The sequence below is a fragment of the Aegilops tauschii genome, chromosome 5, assembly GCF_002575655.3.
Source record: "Aegilops tauschii subsp. strangulata cultivar AL8/78 chromosome 5, Aet v6.0, whole genome shotgun sequence".
Classification (NCBI taxonomy): Eukaryota; Viridiplantae; Streptophyta; class Magnoliopsida; order Poales; family Poaceae; genus Aegilops; species Aegilops tauschii.
In genome coordinates, this window is record NC_053039.3 from 305,955,037 (window position 1) to 305,977,133 (window position 22,097).

Consider the following 22,097-nt stretch of genomic DNA (forward strand, 5'->3'; position numbering starts at 1 on the left):
GCGAGTTGCCAAGTGTGGCCTGGCTATAGAGCCAGTAGATGTGCGTGTGTGGAAAATTATGTCAAGACTCTGAACCTCTCACCTAATCTGTACCTCCTCCTTGGAAAGAATTCCCCCTTCTCCAAGTCTCGATCTCATCCCCTTCCCTTCTTCGATCCCCTTCGCTAGGATGAGCTCGTGACAGACTTAAATGGACACGGACACACGGTCTTCTTCTTCGCCTCTACCCCCCAGTTCAAAACCGTGGAATATCCATAAGCCAAGTCCACATGCCTTATGGCCACCGCCGGCGCCGTCGTTGACCGGCTCCTACGCCGGTTGGCCTCCGACGCTCGCCGGTCGGAGCTACCCTCGGGCGTAGACGAGCACGTGGCGCATCTGTGGCGAACTCTGTCGGGGTTGCAAGTTGTGCTGCTAAGTGTGGAGAGATATTTTAGGGCGCGTACGGAGGTGCAGGATTGGATGGCGAAGATAAATCAGATTGTCTATGATACTGAACATCTCTTGGACGAGTTTGAAGACCAAAATGGCATCGGATCTGAGAGGACCGGCTGTATTACAAAGGTTCGATAGTCCCAACCCCCAAATGCGCCTTGCCCAGGCATCTTCTTTATAATGGATAACCGCTAGTGCAAATTACTAAAATTTCCTTTTCGTTTTGTGTCGAAAATGCTACTCTTTAGGTTATTACGGTGCCACACTTTGATCCTTTCTAGATTTATTGCCAACTACAGTTTACATTTGCTCCTGTCGTATACTAGTATTTCTACAATCAGTGTTTGAATTGGAGCTGCTGCTGTATATATATTTGTACAACTGATTTGGCGGTGCAACGCATCAGCTATATTGCACCATCTAGGTTAGTTAAAACACTCGTTGATTGATCATTTTTAAAATAAATTTTGCAGGCAACATCATTGTGTTCTTCATGTCCATTTTTCTTGTACGATACCAGAGTGAATAGAATGAAGATACTCAGAAAAAGGTTGGATCTTTTAGCAAGAGATTCTGTGGTTTTCAGTTTGATGCAGCACCCAAAGTCTGATCTTGAGCAATCTGATATCCAAGAAGAGTTCTATAGAGCTGCAATTGTTGGAAGAGATAGTGACAAAGAAAAAATAAAGGAATTAATGTTGGAAAATGATACAGAAACATTGTCCATCATTCCCATAGTTGGCCTTGTGGGTTTGGGGAAAACAGCTCTTGCCAGATTAATTTTCCATGACCAGGGAGAAGGGTGGAATTTAGATCTTCGTATTTGGATCGGCTTAAATAGGAAATTTGACCTTAAAAACATTGCTGCTGATATAATCTCACAAGCTAATGGAACAAAAGAAGGATCCTCAGAAATCAATACCAACATTCAGATCCATGAAAATCTCCAATTGCTAAAGGATCGTTTGCAGAAGACACTTCATGACAAACGTTGTCTAATTGTCTTGGATGACCTTTGTAGCATAGATAAAAGCCAGTTGGATGAACTGAAGGAAATGCTCAGGCGTACGAACAAGTGGATCAAGGTTTTGGTGACCACTTCCAGTGAAATAACTGCAGAGCTAATGCACACTTTCCCACCGTACAAGTTGTTTCCATTGTCTGAAGATGACTGTTGGGAAATATTTTCTGAAAAAGCTTTTGGGGATGGAGGTACTGTTAATGCATGCCTGAAGAAAATTGGGAAGCAAATTGTGAAAAGATGTGATGGAATACCATCTTTAGCTCATTTTCTTGGTTCAGTAGTGCACAATCAAGTCATGGATGTCTGGTTAGCAGCAAGGGATGAACCAATATGGAAATTAGAGAGCACATATTCCATGAAAGTTAAAGTGTTTTCATCACTGAATCAAATATACTATGACATGCCCTCAGCGCTGAAACTATGCTTTCTATATTTATCAGTATTTCCTAAGGGATCTATTATTGATAAAGAAAAACTTATCAGACAGTGGATTGCGCTTGATATTATTGGATCAAAACACGGAACTTTGCCATCCTATGTGCAGGCGGAGATGTACATTCAGGACCTTCTGTCAATACATTTCCTCCAAGTCAGGAAGACACATTCAGTAAGTCACCAAGTATTTGTTGGATTGACAGTCTTTTCTTTTACTGTTTGAAGTATGCTTTTCAACCATTTACGGATATACCATTGTGAAAATTTGCTGCCTACGTTAGTAAGTTCATATTTTACTTATTGTTGTTTACGGTTTTCATTTATGAACTTCGACTGATGAGTAAATACGTAACTTTTGTTCTCAACAATCTTCGCCTGTCATTCATGAATATATGATCAAGGTTATTATCCTTTAGAATCAATGGTACTTTCTTTATCAGATGGTAAAGGACTCACCAATAGGTTCACGATGAATCATGCGTATTACAAGATTCTGGTATTTGTATGTAGTATATTGAGCTTATCTAGCCTTTAGTTAGTACTCCATCCGTTTCAAAATACATGACGTTTTAAATATGGACAGTCTCAAGATGCAACTTTGAGCAACTTTTTTATATGTATATCTTAGTAAAATAAATAAATTTTGAAGCTATTTTTCATGAAAAATGTAATGCTACAGTTTGTACCAAACAAATCTAAGTAGTTTTTTGTTCATTAGTTACGAAAGAGAGAGAAGCTTGACAGCATGCTCTCTAGGAGGTCTTGTATTTTAGAACGGAGGTAGTAATAATTTAGTTAGATTTGAATGCATCAATGATGTCATAGCTTTAGTTTGGAATATCTTTGGGAGCTTCCATTTCGATCTTTCAGGATGACCATTCATGTGGTCATGTTGCTTGCCTACTACTACCTCCTTTCTTGTTGCTCTAGAAGGTTGACTATGCATGCATGTCTTGCCTGTATCTTTCTCTGCTTGAGAGCTTCAGGCTCAGAATGAAGGTTTCCAGAAAAAAAAGGGATTTCGAAATTCACTGGATATTTATCTGCTAGTTGTTGCCCCGTGAGTATTCACCCAAAAAATGCTGCCAGGCAGGGCAAGAGAAGTTAGATGAGGTTTTAAACACTGACACCCACCTTTAGCCTTTTCCTATCACATTTTCTTGGTTCATGTTCTGTATCATAGTTAGGTTCTCCCACGGATGGTTGTAAACTAGTCCAAATTCAAATAAGGTGGTTATGTTGGGGAATTATATGATTTATGTTCTGTTTGTTTCCAGGTTAATGGAATGGAGATCAGTACATCTCCTACAACACTCTACATGCATAACTTCGTCCATGAATTTGCAAGGCATGTTGCTTGCAATGATATTATTATTTTGGATGATAGAGAAATGAATGATAATGCAAAAGAGCTCTCCTTCCAATATGCATTGTTGACCCATCACAAAGAGCAATCAACACTTTGCAGTGCACTGCTCACAAGGGCAAGGGCATTACACTTCCTGAATGCTGAGGCTATAAAGCTCCATCGAGAAGCATTTGAATTACTGAAGCATCTGCGTGTTTTGAATCTCAGTGGAAGCTGCATTGAAGAAATACCCGCTTCCATTGGCCATTTGAAACATCTAAGATACCTTGATATTTCTGGCTTAAAGGTTCAGACATTACCTTCCTCCATGAGTACATTGATAAATCTTGAGGCGTTGGATCTATCAAATACTTCTCTCAAGGAATTGCCCTCTTTCATTGGTTCTTTAGAGAAGCTAAAATATTTGAACCTGCAAGGCTGTGACATACTTCAAAACTTGCCTGCAACCCTTGGTCATCTCCAAACACTTGAGCATCTTAGGGTGTCATGTCGTTATGATATTGGTGAGCTAGCTGACTCTCTCTGCAATCTTCAGGATCTTCGGTTTATTGATTTGTCAAGCTGCACTGAGCTTCCACAGTTGCCTCGTTCATTTGGTAATTTAATGAAATTGGAGGATCTAAACCTATCTAGTTGCTTCAACCTCAAGCAGCTACCAGAATCTTTTGGCAACCTTTATTTTCTTAGGTCTCTGAACATGTCGAGCTGCTATGAGCTCGAACAATTGCCTGGATCTTTTTGTAATCTCGTCAAGTTGGAAGTCCTTATACTTAGGAGGTGTCGTAGACTTCAAAACCTCCCTCCGTCCTTTGGGAATATCGAGAACCTTCGAATTTTGGATCTAACTGGCTGCGAGGCACTTCATGTAAGTGTTGGGATGTTAACAACCAGTTTGGAGTATCTGAATCTACAGCAATGTCTTAAGCTGCCGACTCGGCCTAACTGTTTAAATAATTTCACTGGACTGAAGTTTTTGAATCTCTCACAGTGCATCCCTACCATTGACTGTATGCAATCTCTTGGCTACTTGTTCAATCTAGAATATCTGAACTTGTCGCAAAATCCTCTCGTCATACCTGTGTCTTTTGTTAGGCTTCAGAAGCTGCATACGTTGGACCTCACTGGTTGTGCTCTTGAGCATCCATCCCATAGTTTACCTCAAATGTTCCTAGATATCATACAGAAAATGACAGGACTGAAATTTCTGTTGACGAAAGATCCAATGATAGTGGCCTGTCTTCCACCATACATCCGGTGCTCTGTTAGGATTGATGAAAACTGGCACTTAACGACCGACGAGCTTGTTATTCCAGACCTCACAAGAGGGTCCAGGGGCTTAACTATTGCAGAGAGAGCAAATTTGAAGAATCGACCAGAGCTACGTTTCCTTAAGCTGGAGTGGACTAATACTTCTCATCCAGCTGTACATGGAATAGATGAAGATTTAGGTGAAGAAGTTCTGGAAAAGCTCCAACCACACCAGAGTTTAGAGCATTTTGAGCTAGTTGGGTATTCAGGATTTGCATGGCCTACATGGATGATGAACAACATGGTGACTTTACTCCCCAACATTGTCAGACTCCATCTGCTCTGCCTTGGAAACTGTAAAGATCTTCCTCCACTGGGCCAGCTAATAAATTTGCGGCACTTGCATATAGGAGATATGCCTAACCTCGTAAATCTAGGTATGGGTCTTTCTGGGGGCACACAGCCCTTCAAGAAATTATTACACCTCAAATTGGAAAATTTACTAAACCTAGAAGAGTTGCCTATACTGTTGTTGACAAACAATGGGAATCAGCAGTTCATGTTCCCTGCTCTTGAGGAATTGTTCGTGCTATCGTGCCCTAATCTTATGTTCAAACCATCTCTGCCGAAGTGTCAGAAATATGGAATAAAAGATAGTAACATGATTCTGTCATGTGGGGAACCTTTGGGGCCACTGTCATCTCCATCACCAGCAAACATAATGATTACTGGGTGCAGGATATCTTCCAGTTGGTTGCAATGGCTTGAATCCTTGCAGACTATCGAGAAAATAGTAATTGATGCATGTGTGGGGGATGATGGTGAAGCAGTAACCTCTTTCAAGCTCCTAGGGGTAAGATACACGCAAGAATCATCCAGTAGAAAGATTCCGAATGAAAAAAGGAACCAAAGCTCATCTGGGACAAGGATTTTAAATGAATTGACCACTCAGGCAAGTAACTGTGTGCTTCATTTGTTGCTGTACTTATTTCTTCAACATATTACTTTTCTTCTCCCGTTACTTAGCTGTACAAAATATGTCAGGTTAATGACATAATATTTAAAAACATATTACTTTTCACACTTTTCTGTGGTCCACTGGTCCTCACATCCAGTTATCTTACGGAAATACAGGATGATGCCTATACGAGTACTCGCCATGTTGTGGACGTGGACTCATCGGGCTGGCAATCCCCCGGTGAATCATCCTTGATATCTTTACAGCAAAACCCAGCCACAACAGGCCTTGGTACCTCAATAATCCGGAAACTTTTCCCCAAGTTTAATACCAGTTCGGGACAATCAGGTTAGCACATAAATATTTGCCACTCTAGACTGAATAGAAAACCTTTTGTCAACTCAGGTTACTGCATTTTATTTGTCATTCTAAACTGAACATATATTTGTTTGACATTAAGTTGTTTTCGTGTGTATTAATGACACCTCTGCATAAGGAAAGAATACTCCTGTTTGTGGTTAGGTATTTTTCTAGGCTAATATTTATGCCGTGTCACAACAAAAGACTGCATAGACGCTCCACACAATAAAAGTAAGAGCATCCTGTTCTTCTATGTCATTATAACAACAACAACAACAAAGCCTTTAGTCCCAAACAAGTTGGGGTAGGCTAGAGGTGAAACCCATAAGATCTCGCGACCAACTCATGGCTCTGGCACATGGATAGCAAGCTTCCACGCACCCCTGTCCATAGCTAGTTCTTTGGTGATACTCCAATCCTTCAGGTCTCTCTTAACGGACTCCTCCCATGTCAAATTCGGTCTACCCCGACCTCTCTTGACATCCTCCGCACGCTTTAGCCGTCCGCTATGCAGTGGAGCTTCTGGAGGCCTGCGCTGAATATGCCCAAACCATCTCAGACGATGTTGGACAAGCTTCTCTTCAATTGGTGCTACCCCAACTCTATCTCGTATATCATCATTCCGGACTCTATCCTTCCTCGTGTGGCCACACATCCATCTCAACATAAGCATCTCCGCCACACCTAACTGTTGAACATGTCGCCTTTTAGTCGGCCAACACTCAGCGCCATACAACATTGCGGGTCGAACAACCGTCCTGTAGAACTTGGCTTTTAGCTTTTGTGGCACTCTCTTGTCACAGAGAATGCCAGAAGCTTGGCGCCACTTCATCCATCAGGCTTTAATTCGATGGTTCACATTTCATCAATACCCCCATCCTCCTACAACATTGACCCCAAATATCGAAAGGTGTCCTTCTGAGGTACCACCTACCCATCAAGGCTAACCTCCTCCTCCTCACACCTAGTAGTACTGAAACCGCACATCATGTACTCGGTTTTAGTCCTACTAAGCCTAAACCCTTTCGATTCCAAGGTTTGTCTCCATAACTCCTAACTTCCTATTTACCCCCCGTCTGACTATCGTCAACTAGCACCACATTATCCGCAAAGAGCATACACCATGGGATATCTCCTTGTATATCCCTTGTGACCTCATCCATCACCAAGGCAAAAAGATAAGGGCTCAAAGCTGACCCCTGATGCAGTCCTATCTTAATCGGGAAGTCATCAGTGTCGACATCACTTGTTCGAACACTTGTCACAACATTATCGTACATGTCCTTGATGAGGGTAATGTACTTTGCTGGGACTTTGTGTTTCTCCAAGGCCCACCACATGACATTCCGCAGTATCTTATCATAGGCCTTCTCCAAGTCAATGAACACCATACGCAAGTCCTTCTTTTGCTCCCTGTATCTCTCCATAAGTTGTCGTACCAAGAAAATGGCTTCCATGGTCGACCTCCCAGGCATGAAACCAAACAGATTTTTGTCACGCTTGTCATTCTTCTTAAGCGGTGCTCAATGACTCTCTCTCCCATAGCTTCATTGTATGGCTCATCAGCTTAATTCCACGGTAATTAGTACAACTCTGAACATCCCCCTTGTTCTTGAAGATTGGTACTAATATACTCCGTCTCCATTCTTCTGGCATCTTGTTTGCCCGAAAAATGAGGTTGAAAAGCTTGGTTAGCCATACTATCGCTATGTCCCCGAGGCCTTTCCACACCTCAATGGGGATACAATGAGGGCCCATCGCCTTGCCTCCTTTCATCCTTTTTAACGCCTCCTTGACCTCAAACTCCTAGATTCGCCGCACAAAACGCGTGCCGGTCTCATCAAAGGAGTCATCCAGTTCAATGGTAGAACTCTCATTCTCCCCATTGAACAGCTTGTCAAAGTACTCCCGCCATCTATGCTTAATCTCCTCGTCCTTCACCAAGAGTTGGTCTGCTCTGTCCTTGATGCATTTGACTTGGCCAATATCCCTTGTCTTCCTCTCTCGGATCTTGGCCATCTTATAGATGTCCCTTTCACCTTCCTTCGTGCCTAACCGTTGGTAGAGGTCCTCATATGCCCGACCCCTCGCTTCACTGACAGCTCGCTTTGCGGCCTTCTTCGCCATCTTGTACTTCTCTATGTTGTCTGCACTCCTATCTAGGTATAGGCGTCAGAAGCAATCTTTCTTCACCTTAATCGCTTTCTGGACAACATCATTCCACCACCAGGTATCCTTATCTAAGCTTCTCCTCCCCTTGGACACTCCAAACTCCTCCGAGGCCACCTTACGAATGCAAGTCGCCATCTTCATCCACACATTGTCCGCATCCCCTCCTTCCTCCCAAGGGCCCTCCTTAATGACCCTCTCCTTGAACGCCTGAGCTACTTCTCCCTTGAGCTTCCACCACTTCGTTCTAGCAACTTTGGCACGCTTATCCCGCTGGACACGAATCCGAAAGCGGAAGTCAGCAACCACCAGCTTATGCTGAGGTACAACACTCTCTCCAGGTATCACCTTACAGTCTAGGCACGCACACCTATCTTCTCTTCTCGCGAGGATGAAATCAATCTGGCTAGGAGTGTTGGCCACTACTAAAAGTCACCAGATGTGATTCTCTCTTTCTAAAGAGGGTGTTAGCTACAATCATGTCGTAGGCTAGGGCAAAGATTAAGACATCTTCTCCTTCTAGATTCCTGATGCCATAGCCAAAGCCCCCATGCACCCCTTCAAAACCTGTGTTAGATGTACCCACGTGGCCATTAAGATCTCCTATGAAGAGCTTCTCGCCAATCGGTACACTCCTAACCATGTCTTCCAGGCCTTCCCAGAACTCCCTCTTGGTGTTCTCATTGTGGCCTACTTGCGGGGCATACGCGCTGATAACATTGAGAACTAACTCCCCAACTACCAGCTTGACAAGGATAATCCGGTCCCCACGTCTCTTGATGTCTACCACTCCATACTTTGAGGCTCTTGTTGATCAAGATGCCTACGCCATTTCTGTTAGCAGCCGTCCCCGTGTACCACAGCTTGAAGCCGGTATCCTCCACCTCCTTCGCCTTCTGTCCCCTCCATTTGGTTTCTTGGATGCAAAGGATATCCACACCTCTCCTCACCGCTGCATCAACTAGCTCCTGAAGCTTCCCTGTCAGAGACCCTACGTTCCAGCTACCTAAGCGAATCCTCCTAGTAATTTTAATCTATAACTAAAAGTAGTAATGGCCAAAGCTGTGTATTGTTTGACCACGTTGATGTCTGATAGGACAAGTAGAAGAGAATAGAAGGATTTAGCTATTTTCAGAAACTGAATGGTTCAATTGGATCTAAGCTTATGAATCAGATCAAGTATGCATTGATCAGTGGAGATATATGCATAATTATTCTCAAGGGATAAAACAATGCTTTAGATTCTTTTAAGTGCTATTAGATGGCTTTCTTTTGTGGCTTGTTGAAGTATGACAGAAATGTTGTGCCTTCATTAAACGTTATTATTGCAGCTTAAAAAGCATTAACGTCCTATGAATGCTTCGAGACGAAAGCTTTGTGTTTTCTCGAGAAAAAAAACATTAACTTTTAGGAATAGCAAATTGATCAATTCCATGGGCTCGAGGCCAATATATATACATGTACAGGGGAAGAGATAAAGCAGGAATCCTAATACAAAAGGAAATACAAATAAGTGTCCTACTACAAAACATACATCTCTAATATTTGAAACCAGAGCACTGCAAACTTGTAAGTTGTAACTAGGTGGACCCATATGTCATTCTCACAGCCAGTGGCATTTTTAAAACTGCTGACTGTGTAGGGGCATGGTTCCAACTTTACCTAATATTTTTTCCTCGAACACGCATCAAATGCATGTCATTTTGTAATAGTAGAAAGCGCCGAAATAGCGCAATGACTAAAGCAACAAAGAAGAAACAGAGAAAAAGCCAAAAGCCACAAAAAAGAAACTGTACGCAGCGGCAGCCGCCTCAATGCTTTTGCGCCAGCGAGCATTCAGTACAGTTCGATTACCAATCTTTTTGCTGTGGCCCACCTTCTGTGTTCATATACTCTACCAGACTACTATGTTGAAAAGCAAACAAGGGTACATCTGGAAGTCTTATTTGTGAAATTATTTTGGAAGCGGAAACATTAGGAAGAATTAAACTTTGTCTGACTGTTGTGCTTAACAATTTTTCATTTCCAGTGGAGCGTATTACATCCTCTGCAGTAAGCATGCCATCAGTGGAGACTCCACCAACCTCTCACCAGCTGTCTAGGTCCAAAATGCCTGCACAAATACCTCGAGTACGATCCTTGAGCTTAAGCCTTAAGCAGGTTCAGAAGGCTACTCGGAGATTTTCACCTGCACTTAAGCTAAGTGAAAGTGGATCCTGGGAAGTCTACAAGGGTATCTTACCAAATAACCAAATTGTTGCCGTGAGGAGAGCTAAAAAGGTTGTCTCCACATTCGCCTATTCTCTTATTTTCTCGATTTGTGTCCTTCCTCATCATTTAGCAATTTATTTCTAATAAAAACTTGCTGTTTCTTTGCCGCTCATTTACGGTATTATTCATGATGCTTTGTTTGCTGACAAACTACTTCTGGTAGGTCTTAATTTTGTTACTTTATATTTATGTCACGTGCTGGGGTTGGTACGGGTCTTGAGGACCAATGATACCAGAGGTATGAGGAGCAAGGATAGGCCCCATGACATGGGGATCAAAGAGAGAAAAGGTTGGGGACTTGGATCATGGGGGATGCTAATTTGCTGTCAGTCTTCCTGGCACAGTCAATTTCTTACAGCCCCTTGTGTGTGCTGTTAGAAAGTACACGTCCCCTCTTCCCCGACCGTCATTCATGGCCGTCTCCATAGTTTCAACAATTCTTGAAACAGGTCTTAAAATGCTTTTGAAATAAACTTCCAGTTTTTTTGGGACAACCTTCCAACATTGTTGGAAGAAATTCCAAGAATTCTGAAACTACTTTCAAAAAATCAGGGGTGTGGCTGAACTGCTTCACATAAGGAATAAATGAAAAAAATCCCCTCCTGGCCCGCGTCGTCCTAGGCGCGCGACCCAGCTGCCGCCGCCACCGCTAGTGGCCGCAGCGGGCCCCTTCTCCATCGAAGGGGTGTGTGTGTGTGTGGGGGGGGGGGGGGGCTTGTTGGGTGGTGCGGTGGAGGCTCTGCAGCGCGCGGTGGCTGGCAGTGGCGCGTCCCCGCGCGGGTGCGTGTGTGGACCGTTGGGTGGCAGCTGCAGTCTGGCCACACTCGTCGCTGAGGTGTGGCGGTGCGCCACGGGCCAGATCTGGGGAGTGGCGTGGTTGCGCAGTCGTGGTGTCCCTGCTCTTACCGAAAAAGGCTTTCGCCCCGCTTTATATATAAAGCAAGGATCACCAACAGCCGGGTACAGAACGCACGCCACCACAACACAACGGGCGTCGGTGATGAAGGTGATTGGGGGTGGCGTGCAGTGCTAGTGCTGAGGTTTCGGCGAGGTTGGTGGCTCGTGTGTGATGCGGAGCTACCATCACATATGAGGTGCGCGGGCCAGCGGGTGTGTGGGCCGGTGGCGCTGCGCCGCCAGTTGCGTGGGGGTGGTGGGGTGGATGGCTCCGGGCGAAAGCTTAGATGACGTGGCGTCTGTGGACGACGCTTGTCCTCCTTGGGGGGCTGTTGCAGAGCATCTCCTCATCCTTCACTTCTGAATCATGTTCAGCACCTCCTCATCTTTCACTTCCGGATCATGTTCGTGGGGCAAAAGCTTACTCCGGTGTGAGTCGGGCGGCGGGTCATTTTCAATGCCGCTGCCCCCTTTGGGGCGTCGCCTTTGAAGGTCATCGATCCCTTTCGCCATACCGGGGCTGGACGGACATGGCATTGGGTTCAAGTGGCTGCCCGGCCATGTCGGTGCGGATGTTGGGGTAGTTGCCTCGCGTCCGGTGTTGTTGTGACTTGTGTGGCAATGATTATGGTGGCAAGAGGAGCAGGGTCATGGCTTGCTCTTAATCGTCAACCGTTCGTCTTATCCCTGGGTGTGAAGTCAGAGTTGGTCGTCTACGGTGGAGTCGGAGTCGCTTGCTCTGGGAGAAGTGATGATGGTGTGCGGTGGAGGCTCTGCAGCGCGCGGTGGCTGGCAGTGGCGCGTCCCCGCGCGGGTGCGCGTGTGGACCGCTAGGTGGCGGCCGCGGTCTGGCCACGCTCTCCGCTCATCACTGAGGTGTGGCGGTGCTCCACGGGCTAGATTTGGGGAGTGGCGTGGTTGCGCAGTTGTGGTGTCCCTGCTCTTACCGAAAAAGGCTTTGGCCCCGCTTTACATATGAAGCAACGATCATCAACGGCCAGGTACAAAACGCACCCCACCACAACAGAATAGCTGTCGGGGATGAAGGTGACTGGGGGTGGCGTGCAGTGCTAGTGCTGAGGTTCCGGCGAGGTTGGTGGCTTGTGTGTGTGTGATGCGAAGCTGCCATCACATATGAGGTGCGTGGGCCAGCGGGCGTGTGGGCCGGTGGCGCTGCGCCGCCAGTTGTGTGCGGGTGGTGGGGTGGATGGCTCCGGGCGAAAGCTCAGATGGCGTGGCGTCTGTGGACGACGCTTGTCCTCCTTGGGGGGCTGTTGCAGAGCACCTCCTCATCCTCACTTCTGAATCATGTTCAACACCTCCTCATCTTTTCACTTCCAGATCATGTTCGTGGGGCAAAAGCCTAAGACTCCGGTGTGAGTCGGGCGGCGTGTCGTTTTCAATGCCGCTGCCCCCTTTGGGGCGTCGCCTTTGAAGGTCATTGTTCCCTTTCGCCGTACCGGGGCTGTACGGACATGGCATCGGGTTCGACAAGTGGCTGCCCGGCCATGTCGGTGCGGATGTTGGGGCGGTTGCCTCGCGTCAGGTGGCGTTGTGACTTGTGTGGCAATGATTATGGTGGCAAGAGGAGTAGGGTCATGCATGCTCTTAACCGTCAACTGTTCGTCTTATCCCTGGGCGTGAAGTCGGAGCTATAGCATCGGGGGGCGATGCGGTGGCAACATGTTTGGCGTAGACTGGCAAAGTTCTCGTATGTTGTTTGTTCTAAGGTCTCTTAGTTGGTCGTCTACGGTGGAGTCGGAGTCGCTTGCTCGGGGAGAACCGGAGAAGTGATGACGGTGACACCTTGTAGGCAACCTCTATGGTGTTTCTCTCTTTGGCGATGTGTGTGGGTCTTGTGGGTAGCCAGATCGGTTAGGGTGTCCTGTCTTGCGGGCGTGTCATAATGGTTTACGCTTGGGTTTCCGCAAATTAACTGGGCTACATTTTTTAATGGATCGAGTCTGAAGGGACCGACTTCACAAATAAAATAAAATCAGCATTCATGGAGGACTTCTCTACTTAAAAATTGATTAACTTCCATTTTTTTTGGATAAGCCTTAAAAGATACACAACTAATTCTAACAATCTTTGGTGAACTTCTGAAAATTAGTAATCCACCAAACGTAAAGAAGACATGAACTAGACCTTTAGAAATCAACCCGTGGTTGGATGGTTAGGAGGACAGTGGTATCCGCTAAACTATAAGACAAGTAAGCTTCTCCAGACCATACAAATGCACGGCGAGCCCAATGGGAGCTTTCTCTTCACCGCTCCCATGGGGGTGGTCCACAGGGGTCATAACTACCCCTCTTACTAAGGGGCATTTACCTAGCCAACAGAGTTCAAGCCCTAGACTTGACACCGGTGCTCGCATTTTCCTTGATTTATTTTAGGCCTTCCGGCGATGTGTTTTCAGTGGAAGGAGACGTTTCCGTCGACTATGAAGGCGTCTATGGCGACTTCGTCAATCTCAAGATGATGTGCTTGCTCGGCCTCTTGGGTGCTCATAGGGTGTGCGTGCTTGCGTTCATAGGGGTGAGTGTATGTGCATATGTATGAGCGTTTGTGTCTATACCGTGTTAAAAGAAAACTAACTTCCCGTAAAAAAAAGAAAATCGAAACCTAGATCTGGGTGGCTGACCATGACTGAGGTGGACAGCAGCAGTGCCTGCATGGGTTTTCAGTTGCGGCAACTGAGGGAGTAGTGTTTTTTTTTCAAAAAGGAGGTTGACCCTGGCCTCTGCATCATCGTGATGAACGAAGGAAGTAGTGCTGAGAGGCTGGCCGCCATGGAGGAAAGCTGGCGAACAATGACACCCATCGGGAAGCGTGGCATCTTCCCTTTGGTGGCAATAGCAGGAGCACGAGTAGGTGTAGGGCGCTGGCTGCGGTGGAGAAGAGCCCGCAGATGATGGCACAGGGGTGTCCTACATAAGTGACGATGCATGTGTTTTTGTAGCTTCTCCAGTGAGGAAGTGCCGAACCCACTAGGAACAATTGGCTGGTCTTTTGGAAGTTGCAAATCTGAAATCTCTTAAAACTCAGATGGTGAAAGTAAAAGCGCAAAGGGTGACTTTTCCCCTCGCCCCCGTCGCTCCCGCGGGCGGCAGCCGGGTGACCCCTAGTCCCGGCCTCCATCGCCTCCCCCTCCCACTCTCCTCCTTGATGCCGCTGGCGGGTGCCACCGAGCGAAGCTCGGCAGGCATCGACGCTCCTCCCTCACATGGTGGCGCGTTGTGGGCGGCAGCTCGTCGGCGGGGATGTGGCGCTTCGTGAGTGGCGTCGCGACAGAGCTGCGTGCTGCCGGCACGGGCGCGAGTGGCTTCACATCTGGTGATGGTCGGTGGTGCCCTGCTGCGTGTCCGGGCTAGCATGCGGCGGTGGGGTTAGAGCCCGATGTGCTGCAGTGTGCTGCGGGTGGTGCCCCACATGGCCGAGCAGATTTGAGCCCTGGCACGCTCGGGGTAGTGGCGCCTATGCGCTAGATCTTGTAGTCGGCAGACTTTGGGCAGAGCAGGACATGGGTTCGCTCGGGTGTGGGCCTGATTGACCGGCAGTTCGCGGGTGGCTGCGCGCAAGAACTAGTGGCTGGCGATTTGGTCTTCTAGTGGGGAGCTAGGGTTGGACGGTGGCGGGCCTCGGGGTTTGTCCTTGGCCGGATTCAGATGGACGGATCTTGCCCATGGAGGCATGCTAGCCTGGTACCATGCGGCGGGCAGTCGACCCGTTACATGGTGCTGGTTGTCCCCGATGTTCCTCGTCCTGGTCGTGGTGGAGCTGGAACGAGGTGGGATTTGGCACCCGTGACCGGGGTGTATCTGCACGTGGGTCGGCATCGGGGATGTCCGGTCAGTCACGGCATCGGGGTTGTCCGGTCCTGACTGACGGCGGTTCCGCTCCGGGCGTTGTTCGTGTCTAGGTGCCTAGTCTCGGACAACATGTTGTTTCGGTGTCGGTGGTGGGTCAGTCTTGGATTCCAGGGCGGTGGCCCTCGATGGTGAGGCTGCGCGATTGGCTTTGCGGCAAGCAGTGCGACAGCGGGTGGTGCCTCCTCTTGGCTATGTGGGTAGTAATGGGAGGGGCGGCGGGTGATCCTGGCGTTCTCATGACTTGGCGGTGGCGTTTCCCTGGTCTGGATCTGGAGGTGTCGAGCTGGCAAGGCGGTCCCTACCTGGGGTTGGGTTTGGTGGTGCCTTAGGTGGAAATGGTGAGCATCCGAGCGAAAGATCCGTGCTTTGGCGCCGGCGACGGTGATGCTCAACGGTGTCACTTAGCTCTGGGGGTGTCATTGTGGGTTCCTCTTCGTGTTAGGGTTCCAAGTGAAAACCTTACTTTATCATTTCGGGATCGACGGCCACGACGCTTTGCGCTGTTACCATCCTGGGGGCATTGTCGAGGAACTCAAGTATCATCCGGCTGTAGCGTATCGGCGTCTCGGGCGTGCTTTGATCCTGGCATGATGCTTCTTCGGCTCTGGCTTGAAGTGGATTCGTTGGTCTCCTATCCTCGTCGTCACCGTCCTCGGTCCTCGCTATCCACTGCCAGGATCAGTGCTCCATGGCCCGGAATGAGAGGGCAGACGCTTGCCCTCTCCGGCAATAGCTTGGTGTGTTTGGTGTGTCGGGGTCCGGTGATTTCCCAAGGCGGCGTGGTTCAGTTCCGGTTCGGTAGTCTTGGCAGCATCTTGTTAGGTGTGGCACCCCCTGTTTTCATGCTCGGCTTCGGGTTGGTGGCGTTCTTGCTGCCGTCTCGGTTGTCGTTTTTTTATCTTTTGGCTTGCTTGTAAGGGGTTATCCCCACCACCTTGTATCGGTTCGGTCGTTTGTGCTTTATATATAAAGTGGGGCAAAGCCTGTTTCAAGAGAAAAGAGCATATGATCATACCTCATACAAACAAAGAGCAGGATACTTCCCCACTAGCAAAATACAGGTAAACGGTTGAAAATATTCACTTCTGTGTAAAGGCTAGATGCATCTTACACTGAAGGAAATATCTATCACGTGTACCATGGTACCAGGACAAGAGATGCTAATTTGGTCTTCCTGGGGAAGGTCTAGGGCGGAGATCAGTAATCTGGCCGGCCCGTGCCTTAGCCGGTGCTGCTAGGGTAGAATGGTAAGGAAAAGGACTCTAGGGCGTAAACTTCTTTATTATCTCATTCCTCGAATGAGTACAGACTATTTATATAGGACAACCATGGCGTGATTGACAAGTTGGTTCGAAGTCAATCTGTACCTAATTTGAACTCTGGAAGGTGCTCCCTTTTCTGAACAATAACATGACTCGTTACCGAAACCTGATCATACTAAAGGGTGTAGCCTCGGGTATGCTGCTGCAGCCTCCTCATGCGTCGCAGTTGCAGCCGGCCTGTCATTCCTAGTATAGAGAATTCCCCAAATAATAATAACGATGTTGTTCCTCAGCACGTGGTAATTAAGTCTTCTTTTGTTTTCAGGGCTGTGATCGTGCTGCGGAAGTTCACAAGAAAGTGCAGCTCCTTACAGCAATTAATCACTGGAGTTTGGTGAGGTCTCTATGTTTTATTGATAAAGGAAATCAGTTTATTATGATCAGTGAGTATGTTCCAAATGGCAGTCTAAGGCAACACCTGGATGGTATGTTAAGTTGCTCATTTATTTTTCCTTCGGTTGGGAAATTTGAATAACCTGCATCAATTTTAACTTATCCACAGGCCAACATCAGAAAATCCTGGATTTGGATCAACGCATATCGATCGCTATTGATGTTGCTATTGCCTTGACTTATCTTCATTTATGTGCTGGTAAGAAAGTGATAACCCATGGTGTCAATATTGGTTCATTACACATTGATTAAATTGCACCATATAGTTTTGATATTTGTAAATTCAAGTACTTCAGTTTCTCAACAAAAAAAGAATCGAGTACTTCAATGCATACTCCAGTAGAAAAAGAGTGGATGATTTTGAACGTTAGCACGATTTCCAGATTAAAAATTGACTACAAATTTGCATCATCATATATTTTTGAAAAACGAACCCGATTCATTTTTCACATGGCCAAGTTAAAATAACTTAGGTTGACTGCATGCACTCTAGAGGCCTTGGGCCGGCGGCTAGGGCCCCTCTGGCTCGGTGCTGCCCAGTGGCCATGGCCGTGTGGGCGGCGTGGTAGCCGGGGTGTGGTGTTCGGTGGCGGTGAGCGTTGGCCGGGGTGAAAACATGTTCTATCTTCGGACGGACCGGCGGCAACGAAGCTTGTTCCCTTCTTGAAGGTGTCGCCGCGGCTCTCATTGCCTATCGTGTTGCTCCAGGGGAAATTCTGATCCTCGGATCGGGCGTTGGCGGCGCTCCGGTGTCTTAACCTTCATGAAGGCGGCGCTTTGGAGCCCACGGTTCGTCGTATGCGGCTTCATCTCTTCGCGGTGGCGTGTTCACGGTCGAAGTCAGCACCTATGTATCCTGCCTTGGGTGTGTGCGTGTGTTGTGGAGGCGTGCGTTTGTACCGGGTTGTTGATGATCGTTGCTTTATATATAAAGCGGAGCGAAAGCCTTTTTGGGTAAGAGTTACAGTTTTGTGAAATGTAGCCAGACTGCATGTCTTTAATGAGATAGGGCTCCTAGGTGAGAGAGAGACATGAACTGGGGTATCCGAAAATTTTGGAGTGAAGGCTAGGCTTGATTTTTTTGGTGGGAGAAGGATATGCTGTGATTATAAACTGGCATGGGAGACCTTTTGGCAGAGAAAGGACCAAGCTTGACTTTTGGGTGAGAAAGACATTGCTATCCCTTTTTATCAGGACGAGTTTTCCTTCAGCTGACTTTAATTATTTAATAATTAATATCATTTTCATTCAGCTGACTTAATTATTTAATAATTAGTCTTCCATTTTGTCTAATTCAAATGTTGAGCAGATAAATTATGTGTTCTCAAAATCGTTGATCATTTATACTTGCTTGCGACTGCTCAACTAATTTGGTAGCTTTATTTGATCATGGGTATTTGATGAGAAGTTTTTCGTTATGGTCATGATTTGATTGTAGCAGGGGAAACAATGATCTGTTATGATTTGAAGACAACGAAAATCCTTCTGACAGAGAGTTATAGAGCAAAGTTGGGTACTTTTGAATTGTCAGCAAGTGGTGACATGGATAAAGTGATAGGGACAATTGGCTACATAGATCCACAATACAACCGTTACTGTGAGCTGACAGCTAAATCCGATGTCTACACTTTTGGTGTAATACTCTTAGAAATTATATCTTCCCGTGGACCGCAAATGTGGGATCAAGACATGCGAGACTCAGGGATCTTTGACAACCATCTTGGCCCTGGCATTGCGGCATGGGTAAGTTGAACCTCGTATGCTTTTGTCTCCATTGACGTGTCTATCCTAATGAAGTTCATGTCATGTAGATATGCGTTCGGAGGTCTAGTGCAGTTTTCATAACCGCAATGGCCGATGCCTTTTGTCCTTGTGTTTTGAAATTCTGTAGAATGACACGCTAGCCTATGTTGTTGTGCATGCAGGCTCTCGAGAGATTTAAGGCAGGCCATGTCAGTGAGATATTGGATGACCGTTTGGCGGATCATGTGGATGAAGAATTTCTTGGAGACTGGCTTGGTTTAGCATCCTGGTGTACAAGTTTCGAAGTGGATGATCGCCCAAGAATAGAGGAGGTAGGGGAGCGGCTGTGGGAAATATGGAAAGACCACAGAAATCGCATAGGACAGCCGTACGAGTACGAGAGGAGTTGGGAAGAATTTGTGAAAGTGGAGTGGATACCCAGTGGTGTCGATTCCAGAGACAAGAGCAGCGGGCATGCGGAGTTTCCTGAAGAAGGGAAGATGACAAAGCACCAGTATTCGCCTGATGTGAGCAGTCCACAGTTGCAAATGACCCAGTACGACGCTTCTCCTATCGGTTCTGATATTACACTTTCTCCTCCACTCTCTCCCCGGTAGAAATCAGCAGTTTCGGTTTTGCGCCTGACTGGTAAAGTAGGCGACAAGCTGGACCCTGGAACTTCCGCAGCACCGTGACCTTGAGCCCCTGACAATCCTTTGTCATGAACTCTGCTGCTGTAACCCTCTGCTGACTGGTTACACTTGTACTCCCTCTGTAAAAAAATACAAGTGTTTAGATCACTACTTTAGTAATCCAAACGCTCTTATATTTCTTTACGGAGGGAGTACCATTCTCATCGACCATGGACGAGCTGTGCTAAGCTGACAAAACCAGGCTGCTACGACTCTGAACTCCGTCCATGCCCATTGTGCATGGTGATTCGAGGCCATTGACGTCGCCAGGAAGCTTACTGGAGGACTGCAAGGAATCTGCCGTGTTCCCTACAGGATTGCCGTCCGCACGTCCCTTGCCCTGAATTGGATCCTTTTATGTGTTCTGCTGCTGCAATCCAGAAACGCTGCAGAGTTTGATTGTAGTTTTGAGGGTAGAAGAGCCCACACTATTGTCTTCTTCACAGCGCCTGGTTGGGTTTGTTTTGCTCAGTTAATTGGCACTTTGGTTGCTGGAAACTGCCAACATGGGTTCTGAGTTTGGGAATTGTTAATGCATGATCCTTGTTCCAGCATGGACAATATGCATAGATTGATGTGTCGTCCAACCCGTTTGCCGGCGACAGCTCGGCGTTCTCTGTGTAGTTGTAGGAGTCTAGGTGAGGACTGCCTACTACTGGTGATAAGATGATCATGGGCGCACAGCTGGTTATTTCCATCTCGCTTTACTGAACCCACGATGAGTTTTCTGCGCATGTGGCTGGTTTAGTTAAACTACTAATTCATATACAGAACTTCTACTTCAACCTGATCAAGCTTCTGAGCTGTTGCACTTCGAGAATATTCAACTGTTTTTATGTACCTGATGCATCCAAGAAGCAGGCATACAATAGAAGTACAATTACGGCATCTTCTATCTTTTTCCTGTGGCAAGTGACCAACATGCAGGTTTACTTTCAGAACCAAAATATTGTAGTGTTGCACACACCATGATAGTGCTATTATTTTTTCCCAATTTAATTATCATCTTGATCCCTTCATTTTCTCACAAATGGTCAGTTGCTTTATGTTACTATCCGAGGATGTTTCTCTGAAGATGTTTTCATACTACCTGCAATTGTAGGAGTCTGGTGATACTTCTTTAACCAGACATTGCACTGGATCTGCAGGGTCTTCTTTTTTCCATCCGCACTCAAATGTAGCTCAATGGCTACAACTTAAATTAGAATTAAGCAATCCTAATTAAAATTGTTTTTTTAACTAGACCTTATTAAAATTGTACATGTAAGTACAACATTCCTCCATATCACAGGTATCTATTTCTTCCTTTCTTTTGATTGCCGACAAAACAACATGCCTCCATATCGTTAGGCACTCCTTATTTTTAGCTAGCTCATGATTTTAATATGTAACGATTGTAAAACTTTGTTGGCCTTTTCTCAGTTTTATTAATTTAAAGTCGGGGGCTGCTTGTGCCTTTTATCTAAAAGTATACAAGAACAAGCGTATTTCTTGTTCGTGCAAAATGCACACATGTTGGGTCGGTCCCTACACGTGCTCATGAGCCTAGCTAATCTCAAAATGCTATGGTGGCTCAGTCTCTTTCGTGTATGTAAGCGACTTTGATTGTACTGTGTTCAAGAAAGTCTCGGGTCTCGGGTTCGAATTCCCTTACTCCCTTTTTATTCCACACCTTTTTTTGCAATAAAACTTTCGATCTATTCATCAACTGTCAAGGTAGTACAAAGAACACTAAAATAAAATTTACATCCAGGTCCGTAGACCATCTAGCGACAACTACAAGCACTGGAGCGAGCTGAAGGCGCGTCACCGTCATCGCCCCGCCCTTATCGGAGCCGGGCAAACATTGTTTGTTGTAGTAGACAGTCAGGAAGTCGTCGTGCTAAGACTCCATAGGACTAGCATAACAGAATGGGAAGGATCCAACCTGCAGACACACATACAAAGACAAACGAAGAGCGGATCCAACAAAGACAGACACCGACAGGGTATCACGAGATCCATCAGAGACATACCTGTTAGCATCAGATTTTGGGATGGTCAAAAGTTTAATTAAGATGGCTTCAAATGAAGAAGTGCTCTCAATGAAAAAGTTCGGTAGTGTTGACATGAACATCTTGGAAGTTTGAGCCATCACCGTCCGATCTCATCTCGAGGGCTGAAGTTCTGCTCAGAGTACTAGGATTTTGTGTGCAGAGTACTGTTCAGCCAATTACGCCTCCAGGACGGCCTCATATGAGAAAGTGTTCTACATGGATTATATCGATTTTGATATAAAAAACGTCTCAATCGAAATTCGTATGAGAAGTCTGCCCCGGAAGTTTCGAGCAAAACTTCCGGGGTGGTTCCGGGCTAAACAGAGACATTGCACCGACACTCACAGAAAACGGGGTTTTCAATATTATATGCAGATTTGCGGGCCTGGTTTCAACCTCAAAACGACCTTGAATGAAAAAGTGATCAACAGGCGAGTTTTTCTCCGTTTCAAAAGCTACAACTTTGCTTTTTGAACCATCATGATCCGAAGTCATATGCAACCTGCAGATTCAGTGCAAGAGGGTACTTGATATAATTTGAGCCCGGAAGTTCCGACCCTCGTAGTCCGAGTTAGGGTAACTTTTTACGATTTGGACATGATTTGAGTTCGTTTCTTGCACGGGAAGTCTATTCGCCTCATATATATGTAAGGGGTGATGGTCGATTGAACAACACACAATTGAACAAATCAATCTATCATACTTTTTTTATGTTCATCCATCCTTTTCCGTCTACCTTGTATCTTGCTTCTCGTTCTTCGTTGTTCTTCGAGATTGGAGGGCAGCGAATTCACGAGGCCTTAGGGGCGGTCAGGTCGGCCTAGGGCAGCCCATAGCCGCCTCGCGCCCTGACGGGGTCCCTCCCGGGCGTGT

General features: G+C 46.4%; 1 protein-coding gene across 5 annotated transcripts; it reads left to right on the plus strand.

Moving 5' to 3' along the window:
* The first annotated feature begins 46 nt into the window (after window positions 1-46).
* LOC109770584 (uncharacterized) lies at window positions 47-20,219 on the plus strand. 5 transcript variants are annotated; one of them, XM_020329295.4, is made up of 10 exons: window positions 47-564; window positions 909-2,066; window positions 3,172-5,463; window positions 5,646-5,817; window positions 10,028-10,278; window positions 16,626-16,785; window positions 16,863-16,952; window positions 18,192-18,311; window positions 18,357-18,496; window positions 18,679-20,219. In XM_020329295.4, the coding sequence occupies exons 1-10, from the start codon at window positions 277-279 to the stop codon at window positions 19,111-19,113; spliced, it is 5,106 nt and encodes a 1,701-aa protein (XP_020184884.1). In that variant the 5' UTR covers window positions 47-276; the 3' UTR covers window positions 19,114-20,219. The 5 variants fall into 5 exon arrangements, with proteins under 5 accessions (XP_020184884.1, XP_020184885.1, XP_020184882.1 ...); XM_020329296.4 differs by having other exon boundaries at window positions 18,195-18,311; XM_020329293.4 differs by having other exon boundaries at window positions 18,192-18,496.
* Window positions 20,220-22,097: the final 1,878 nt, after the last annotated feature.

What these genes read in the sequence shown, in the direction of transcription:
- LOC109770584 (XM_020329293.4), top strand. Translation starts at nt 277, where the DNA reads ATGGCCACCGCCGGCGCCGTCGTTGACCGGCTCCTACGCCGGTTGGCC. An exon ending in TAAATGAATTGACCACTCAG is followed by an intron (nt 5,464 to 5,645) that starts GCAAGTAACTGT and finishes ACGGAAATACAG; the next exon opens with GATGATGCCTATACGAGTAC. An exon ending in GCCCTGGCATTGCGGCATGG is followed by an intron (nt 18,497 to 18,678) that starts GTAAGTTGAACC and finishes TTGTGCATGCAG; the next exon opens with GCTCTCGAGAGATTTAAGGC.